Consider the following 9,631-nt stretch of genomic DNA (forward strand, 5'->3'; position numbering starts at 1 on the left):
GGTGATCGTGTTTCACTCCTCCCCACGAAATGTTCGGGGTGGACAGGAGTAAAACACGATCGCCTCTAAGAACGACTGCGTGGGAGGCTACCGGTTGGGCGCTCTAACCAACTGAGCTACGAGGGACTCGTGGTGAGCTGGGCCATTTACTAGGTTGATATGTGATCCTAGCAGTAGGCAGGACGCGTGTTACATATCAACCTAGTAAATGGCCCAGCTCACCACGCGTCTCTCGTAGCTCAGTTGGTTAGAGCGCCCAACCGGTATCTGGGAGGCCATGGGTTCGATTCCCGTCGGGGACTCAGAATTTTCCTTTGTCCCATGCTCGTGTCATTGTTGAAGGATTCATCTTCAACATTTCAATAACACAACAAATACAAAAGAGGGAACGGATGGCCAGAAGTGACGAAAATTGAAGGGATTGAAATACGTTGGGCAGAACAGTTTTCAAAGTTAGTCTCGTTTGCTTTAAACTTTAAATTATAACGCCCGGGAGACATATTTGGTTGCCACGAAGCTATGGTTTTGTCATTTAGATCCACAGAAGTAGTTTCTTTGCAAACTTAAAATAGATGATCACAAGATGGTAATAGAAATCAAAAGATAACAGAAAATAATATTGCGCACTTGATCGCGAGCGGTTCAGGGTGTGTAATCACTAGTCCGTCCAGAGAATAAGCTTCCTTACAATCCTCGTTTTTTTGTCAATTTTTGATGACGTTCAATAATACAAAACAGTTTTCACATTCAAAAAATCTTTTCCATTTTTACAAGTTAAAAAGCCACGTTGAATAATGTAATTAACTTTATCATGGTATCCCCAAGAATTCCGTTTCGTCTTCGCTTTCACTTATCGACAGTTAGTTTGCCTTCGCTTCGCCTTTGAAGAATGATTTTTATCATTATCATATCAAATTATCACATCATTTTTTAAGGTTTTGTTGATTACTTTAAGCAATACATGGTCTGCTCCAGCCACACTGCGTCCAACAATGGACGCCTTAAGCCCGTGAAGCCGCACGCGGGGACGCCGGCCGCCCCAAATGGAACGACCAGGTGGAAAAGGACAAAACGAGAAAGCAGAAGCACAAGACCTTTTTTTTCGGAAGCTTTAATTGTACTTAGCGTGTTTCTACTGGCTTTTCTTTCCATAAAGTTCTCTAAAGGCAAAATTTTGTATAGGAACAGAACACGTATCCTTGTTTTCACCAATAAGCTGCCTTCGAGCGCAAACGTTTTTCAAGCCTGTTGGAAACCATTTGAGTTCTCGCGCTTTGGTTTGTTGGGTCGTTCTACTCCAGATCAGCGTCGGCCAGGGTTTTTAGGTACACGGTATACAGGGGGTTTTTAAATTGGGTATATATTTTTTTTAAAATAAAAGTCGGCAATTTTTTTTTTTTTTTTATTTTTTTTTTTTTTTTTTTTTTTTTGTGGGGATTTTTTTTTTATTTTGTTTATTTTTTTTTATTTATTTTTATACCCCCCCCCCCCCCCCCCCCCCCCCCCAGATGCTGATTGGTTATAAAGAAAGCTATGCGCAAAGCTGATTGGACGCACCACTTTTTTTTTTCAAATTTGTAAGGTTTTTTGACTAAAACTCTCGCTATATAAATAAAATGAAATACAATATAGCACTAAAACCAAGTCCAAAAGTAACTCAACCTTCAGTGTTTTGTGTTGTATTCATACATTTTCGGAAAAATGTCAATTTTCGTGATGACGCCACTGGTTGCTAAGCATTTGACCGTATTTTAATTTGCATTTTAATATCGTAATTTACAAAGCTCTTTTTAACATGTAAACACAGGTAGCAATTTAAGTAAAGCACTCGTACTATGGATCAAACTTGAAGAGCCTGTGCTGGTCGGGACACGTAGACAAATCCTCCTCATAACTAGGTGACTTAGCCAATAGCTTTAATTCTGAACGATAGCTTTGCTAATGAAATTCTAGCTTATCTAACAGTTAAATGAAATTCAGGGTTTTAAATAGAAATTTAATTATCTTCCGAGGGGAATCATTGCATCTTCGTGACTAAACTTGCATAGTACCGTACGTTGTTACATATTTTTCTTATGATAAAGTTTCAACTTAAAAATATATTTTCATGTTGAATACAGCATGGCAAAGCTCGGTTCGAAAGAAAAAACAAAGCAATTTACTTGTGACAATTCCTACTTGATTTGGAAACGTGCCATTCTGGTGCTATTCACAAAAAGTCGATATTTTTGAATTGAATATACCCGACAAACATTGCTTAAAAATAGCATTTAATTACAGCTTTTGCTCAGCATCACTTCAACGAACAAAATTCGCTGAATCCTAGCTACGTTTTCACAAACGTAAAAAACCTCATTAACTTAATTAAAAAATGATACATGTGAAACTAAAATTATTTTAAGTTAAAAGGTAATATTTTCCAGAAGTATCTGTTTATGTTATTGGGGCTGAGGAACCTGTTATAAGCCAATGCTGTTTAGCGTAGGTTCGGTGTTAATTATTTCTTCAACTTTGACAGATTTTAATGAAGCGCGCCATCATTATGTATTTTACTTCAATTCATATTTCACATGGTTATTACTTTAAGAGGTAGTTAACAACTTGAATATAGCATGTTATGTCGTTCCATAAACCTGGAGTGTACGATGACTGAAATACCATTCACTTTCACAACAGGTTAGTATTTAATATGGGAAAACAGGTCACGGCGGCTTCTTGAAACAAAAACAGAGCGAATTAATTTGAAACTCAAAATAGTTTTTATTGGTATGCAATTTGTTATGGTGAAGTTTTTTTCTCTGGGAATTTCCGAGAGTCGAAACAATGAAAAGACGCTCTCAAACAGCGTTTTTTCTTTTAACAAAATGTTTATTCGCCACAGTGAAAGACGAAGAAAAAATAATCAGTAACACAGTGAGAAATCGGAGTTTGTAGCCAACAGGAAACAAAGAGAAGCTCTTTTCTTAACAAAACCCGCTGTGTTGCATCGGCGTGTTAGTGGGAACTGTGGATTAAAAGTTCATCTTCGCTCTGAGGTTAAGAGCTGATGTTGTGGTTCGTTCTATTGAAGTCCTCGAATAATCCTTTGTCCGTCCTCAGCGAGGTTTGTGATATAGTACTGCAAAACCTATTGAAATTGCAAACTGAAAAGAGGCAAGTATGATTTCAGCTGCTACAATTTGTTTATGCATCACTCGACTTTAGAATTCGTTTTCTAGATGCCTATCTCTCAATTTATAGAAATCCTTTTATATTCTACGACGAATTTTTTAATGTGAATGATAGTTGAATAGAGTCACTGCAAGTCTTTGCTGATTTATTTTCTTGATGAAACATTCGAGATATTACAAGGTGTCTCCTTTTCCTTCGTCAGCCGATAACTCGAACGTTTTTAAGTTGAAATAGACAACTAAAATTGTCAAGAATCCCTATTGAGATAATGAAAAAAAATATTTCACAGTAATGTGAATTCCACTAAACGACAATCAATCGACGAAAATATTATTGAAAAAAATTAACAAATTGGACAGAACTAGATTAAGTGTAAAGAAGCCGAATCGTGACTTTCGCCATGTTTTCTTAACAAAAGACCTGTTATGCAAACCAACATAAGAAGTTGTTTACAAATCACAAAAGCCGCAGAACATGCAAAATATTATCCGTACACAGTACCTCGAATTCACAGCAGTTAATCTAGAAACGTTTAGAACTCGAAAACCTCTCAAAACCTTTTTTTTTGACAACAGATACTTCCTCAAAGAAAGCCAATTCCATATTGCCTTGTAAAGGGAATTTGAAACACAAGTCTCCGTGTCCGGAAAATTAAGCAAGGCAGGAAACAGTTCATCACAAATAAAACAGTGGTTGCACTTGTAAATAAAAATAATAATTTCCGTTGTGGTTCATGGACAACAAAGTTATTGAGAAAACTTTCTTTGTTGGACTTAGTATCAGTATCAGGTTTTTTAACAAAAGCTATATTTGCGTCTTGAATGTCATGAATTTTGCTATTTTTAATAGAAATTGCGTGGGAACAGCTTCTTTAGGTACAAAAATGAAGAGGTTATTTTCCTTCAACAATAGGATCATAGACTTTTGGCTAAATTGTTGCAAGGTGGCTCTATCAGTAATCTTCCTAAACAGCGGGAGGTTTTACCAAGAATAAAAGTACCCATTCAATAATAACTACATGGACGTGCTATTCTGCAATGATTGTAAACAAGGAATGGAATAAATTCGTCGACAAATTCCATAAGAAATAGGTGAAATCACAGTAAAGAAAATCGCGTGTTTCTTTAACATAGCACCACACGTTTTTGTTTTGAAAAACTAAGATTTACACATAATTCAGCTTTAATCTTTAAACATTTTCTCAGCTCAAGGTTCGTCTCTTTTTAGTAAACAATGATTAGATCGGCGATAGCACGCAATGCTGTATATTCATAGCGCTTATATAGTTTGTCTTGAATATCAGTACAAAATTCACGATAGGATAATTATCTACTGTGGACCACGTATCGACTTTGTCCGATACGCGGACGACCACATAAGATGTGATGTTTACTTTGAAACTTGCAGTATTCGAACTTCGAGCTCGAAAATAAAATATAACAAGTTTTAAATATAGATTTGAATTACTGAACAAATTGAAAAGTAGATAGGTTACTTCCAGGCATCAGAGAATCTTTTTATCGGTATCATTTTCACCGTTTCTAATTTGCTTCACAAGGGAGGTATTTCAATAAACATGCAAAAAACAATTACTTACATCGTTTGAATCATAATATTTGTTTTCGTAGAAGTAAACAATCTCAACGTACTCGAAATACGTGACTGACTGAAGTTTGTTTTTAATAAGCGGTATGCCAATATTTAAAGGGAAAAAGCAATGATGAAAATGACGACAGAAAAACAAAATATTGACAACTATGACTGTCAGCGTTTAAGAAAAAACCTTAAATCGAAGAACGTTTCTATTTTCTTTCATATGCACGAGTGTAAACGATCCGGCGACTAATTTTAATTTTTTTAAGTGCAGTGTCGTTTATTAACACCAATAACATTTGTTATGCCACAACTGGTCACGATGTACTCTAAGAAAAAACCTCAAACCAATCTTACACGCGTGTAAAATGTTATCAAAGCAATCTAAACCGACGAGACAAAGTGAAAATTGGTGGCAAAGCGTCCACACTCTTTCTCAAGATGTCAAACCTTGATAGTTTTGTTCACCATAAATTAAATCAAAGATGACATTTGAAAACAAATTGATGAATTTCCATTTTATTTTTATTTGTTTTTTAGAATCACTTAAATCAGGACAGGTGGTCAATTCGTTTCGAAGCGTCAAATGTAAATGGACGTTACAGCTCACGTAAACCTGGTTGGAGATCACATCAGCTGAGAGAATGCGACGTATTTCACCGGTAATGACGCTTCTGTAAACATGGTTTCCGCCTACAAGAACGATTTGGCAAAGCTTTTAGGCGTGGGAATTCAAACGCTACTTTAGAAACAACAGGAAACAAATTATACACCAAAGGGAAACGAACGAATACTTGAGGTGTCCAAAGCGTAACCATAGAGACGACCTATCACGGAATATTTTGTTGAATATTTGATGTCAATAAGACACCCTGCCATCGCCAGAAAATAAGTTTATTCGAGGTTGTGAGTCGCGGAGGCTGGAAGTCTCGCCAAAGGGAAAACACAACCCTGCAAATTCAAAACAACGGTGTTCCATTGTGAACATTAGTCACAGCTTTGCCTGTATTCTTCTTCGACGTTGGTAATGAGCTAAACTTCATCACTTATGCGGGGAGGAAATTAAATCGCCGAAACATTTGATCGCTATAAAAGTTGAATTTGACATCAGAACGACATCTTTTGCCAGCACATGCGGGACAATCAGTCGGAGAACACAAGCGATTGCACAGCAGCGACAATGGAGTCAGGAGACACACGTTCATCGGTTGCCATTGCCATCCAGGCGTCGTTCCTCCTCGTCATTATCCTTTCTTCTCTCATTGGAAACACGCTGATTATTCTCGCCATCTATCGAAATCTCAGTCTTCGAAGCATAACCAGTGTCTTCATAGCCAATCTGGCTATGGCAGATTTCCTCCTGGCGCTTCTGGGGATGCCGTTTACCATGGCCTCGTCCATCACGTACGACTGGGTCTTTGGGGATGTATGGTGCACGATCAACGGCATGCTCAATTCGATCTTTTGCATCGCTTCCATGCTCTCATTGGCGGCTGTATCGATAGACAGATACGTTGCCATCATCAAGCCACTTCAGTATCCTCTAATCATGACTCATCGAAAGGCCTTGTGTATGATATCTTACGTCTGGCTGCACGCGATCACCCTTGCCTTTCTGCCCGTCTTCGGCTGGTCCAGGTACATTTACATTACAAATGAGTCGATCTGCACCGCAGATTGGGGTTTAGACATCCCTTACACGCTATTTATCTTCGCTTCAAGCTTCTTCGCTCCGCTTATGGTGATGGCTTTCTGTTACTTTCACATACTTCGCGCGGCAAGAAGGCAGTCCCAGAAAATCACACCTCGTGTTGGAGAACTCAGAGAAGAGACATTACAAACGATGGTAGCAGTACCTGTAGCTTTTGGCGCCACAACCGTGGCGGCCAACTCACCTACGGCGAAGGAAAAAGCCAAAGAAAGGGAAGCGAAAGAAAAGTTTAGGAGAGAAACAAGGGCTGCAAAAACTCTTCTCATAGTGATGGGTACTTTCATGTTCTGTTGGGCACCCCACTTCATCGGAATGACTTGTTTGCTTTTTCCAAGCTGCAAGTGGCCAGATGAGTTTTTTGCGACTACAACATGGCTTGCCATGTTGAACAGTGGGTGTAACCCGATCATTTATGGCGTGATGAACAAAAAATTTCGAGAGAGTTTCAAGGACATACTATTGTGCAGGAAAACAAGGACAAACAGATGTTATAGTCATCGAGAGCCGAGTAGCAGTTCGTGACATCACCGCGGGAGTGCAGTCAAAATATAAACGTTTTCAGACTCAGTATGAAACAATTCCAACCAAGTGTTGTCGATACGTGAGCATAACTTAAATTGAAACGTTATTTAAACCGGCAATTTTTGAAGAATTTACCTCAGCAGAAGCCATAAGATGCTCTGACAGTGAAATGTACTACCGGAGGGAACAATTTCCCTCAAGTTTTGTGACTTTTTATGTCTATCTTTCCTGCCTGAAAGGATGCGGTAAATAAGGATTTAAAATGTAGCAATAGGATAAAGAACCATTTCGCCGATAGAGGTCACTCAAACGAAAAGGTATTCTTCTTAATAATTAATCCTCTAGAAAAGATCTTCGAAGACAAAATGACATTACCTTATCGTCGTTTAGGAAGAGTTTCCTTTTAATTAGGGAGATATATAAAAAGGCAGACATAATCGGGGCGCCTAACCAGATAGAAATTGCGTCATAACAAAACATTCGCTCCATAGTCCATATCTATTATCGCTCTATATACGAATCATTATTTCATTTACATGAAAGTTCGGTTTAGCGAGGGTCCATACACAATACAAAACGGTAAAAACAGAATTCAATTCGACATCGTCTGATGCTAGTATCGTCTCATCTATTCATGCATTCACTTCACTGAAAGCTCTTACGTCCGTCCGGCCTTTTTCAAAAAATTCTAAAACAAAACTAAGTACAATTCATTATCGTTTCTTTTCGGTAGTTTCCGGGACATTACGTTCTACTTAAAACTGGCGACATTTACTTCTTCGCTGAGTAGATATATTTTTTCTTAAAAGAACAGAAAGCGAAATTTGCTGCAGGGTATGATAGAAAAGGTAAACATACGTAGGAGAACAAAAAGAACTTTGATATGAATTGCTAAATTTCAAAGTGGTCTTTTATGGACTCATTTAGGGAGAAACAATAATTGAACGTGCGAGATAAAACGTGTTGGATGATGCGAGTTAGAGATCTCCCAACAAGTAAGTAAAATGATTGTAATCAAAGCTAACCAATGCTATCCAACATGTTATCAATAAAAGTCTACTCTTTTAGACTGCAAACGCATCGAGATCAAGGTTTTTACTTTTTGTTATTTACGTTGGGACGTTAAGCCGGGGTCAACAATGGTTGAAAACAAATATTGAAGTGATTTCTGACGTCGGCGTTTTGCGAATTAAAACTAAAGAGCCCTTTTATTGTTGATCGATCGAGCTGCGTATATTCAAACTTTGAAAATGTAAAATCCGTTTCAGTTTCCGATGTAAAATAGCTCATTAATAACTGTCGCAATTAGTGTGCAATAAATAATTTCTATTGACACATCTAACAATAGTGGAAGCTCGATATAACGAAGTGGTAAGGGATTTGGAAATTTTTTCTTTATACAACGGGTACTCGTTATACGGGGGATTTAAGACATTTTAGAGTTGGTAACTTTGGCCAGGCTGAAGAATATTGCTCGTCATAACGGGGACTTCTTTATAATGGGGTTCGTTCAGTATATCGAGGTTGGCGCCTCGTGGTCAAAACGCTAGAAAACTCCAGATTATTATTAGTCAAATTGTTAAATATTACATTACTACTGAGATCTTCGTCGCTAAAGCCTTAAAACGTAATGGTTTCAGCGGGATTTGAACCCATGTCCACTGTGATTCCGGTGCAGACGATTTCAATGTCACATTGTTCATCATCGCCAATTCATCACTTGGCGTTTATACAAATACAACACGTGGGTCACTACCTCCTCGGTGGCTTATAGCTCAGTGGTACAGCCGCGTTTGCACAAGAATTCGCAAAGGTCATGCGATTGAAAACCGTTGGGGCTTCAATTTTTTTTTTCAGGCTTTCTTTTCAACCCCTAAAGTTGATAAGTAACCACGAAGATCTCATTCTCTTTCATTTTTTTCCCAGCGCAATTCATGGATATGATTTATTTTTAAATATATATTCGTCATCGCATACTACATAACCGCCATGCACGAGGTCACAACGCAGACTATAAATAGTTGAAGCGTGTCTAGCATATTGAATAGAATTTGAATGGTGGTCATGACAATCACGCAATATTCTAATCATTTCTAAGAAAATTTGTGAAAAATAAAATAATCAAACGAAATGCTAAATAGATTGTATGAAATAAATTGAGTCACCGGTTTTGAGAAGACAGAAAATCAAATCAAATCAAATTACAAGCTGATAAAAGTTTCTACGGCATACTCCGAGTTTCTATTTTTTTACATTTATATTTGATTCCTTCTAAGTGCAATTTGTTTTTCGTTATTCTGCACGGTGTTATTCCTCGCTGAATAGACCGTCATTTAAATTTTTGAGAACATGCCCTTCGTTTATCGTGTACGTAATCTTAAAAGTTTATTCACTAGCTACGAAATAAATTAGATTTAGCTTAGTATCAAGATGTTTCATTTTAACGTGATTATCTTCCCTGTGACATGTGCGATACGGGATTTATTTTCATTCTTTTTTCACACTTGGATCCCCCGCTGGTCGGCAAGTAACAGTATTATTTACGATTGATTAAAATACGCAAATATGTGGATTGTGAATTGGTCCTCGTCAAATTGCCAAAAGTTCTTATCTTCCTATGAAAGTAATCGGATT

At 37.6% G+C, this 9,631-nt stretch overlaps 1 protein-coding gene across 4 annotated transcripts in view; it reads left to right on the forward strand.

Moving 5' to 3' along the window:
• Nucleotides 1–9,547, forward strand: part of LOC144655403 (octopamine receptor beta-2R-like) — an 11,384-nt gene extending 1,837 nt beyond the window's left edge. The window contains exons 1-2 of one of the 4 annotated variants that reach the window (XM_078515664.1): nucleotides 390–452; nucleotides 5,305–9,547. In XM_078515664.1, coding sequence (XP_078371790.1) covers nucleotides 5,897–6,997 — 1,101 coding nt within the window. In that variant the 5' untranslated portion in view covers nucleotides 390–452; nucleotides 5,305–5,896 and the 3' untranslated portion in view covers nucleotides 6,998–9,547. Of the gene's footprint in view, nucleotides 1–389; nucleotides 453–1,737; nucleotides 1,899–2,437; nucleotides 3,154–5,304 lie in introns of those variants that run through there. The other 3 variants (XM_078515662.1, XM_078515663.1, XM_078515665.1) reach the window with 3 other exon arrangements.
• The last annotated feature ends 84 nt before the right edge of the window (nucleotides 9,548–9,631 follow it).

The sequence above is a fragment of the Oculina patagonica genome, chromosome 5, assembly GCF_052425735.1.
Source record: "Oculina patagonica isolate OP01 chromosome 5, crgOcupat, whole genome shotgun sequence".
In the NCBI taxonomy this organism is placed as follows: Eukaryota; Metazoa; Cnidaria; class Anthozoa; order Scleractinia; family Oculinidae; genus Oculina; species Oculina patagonica.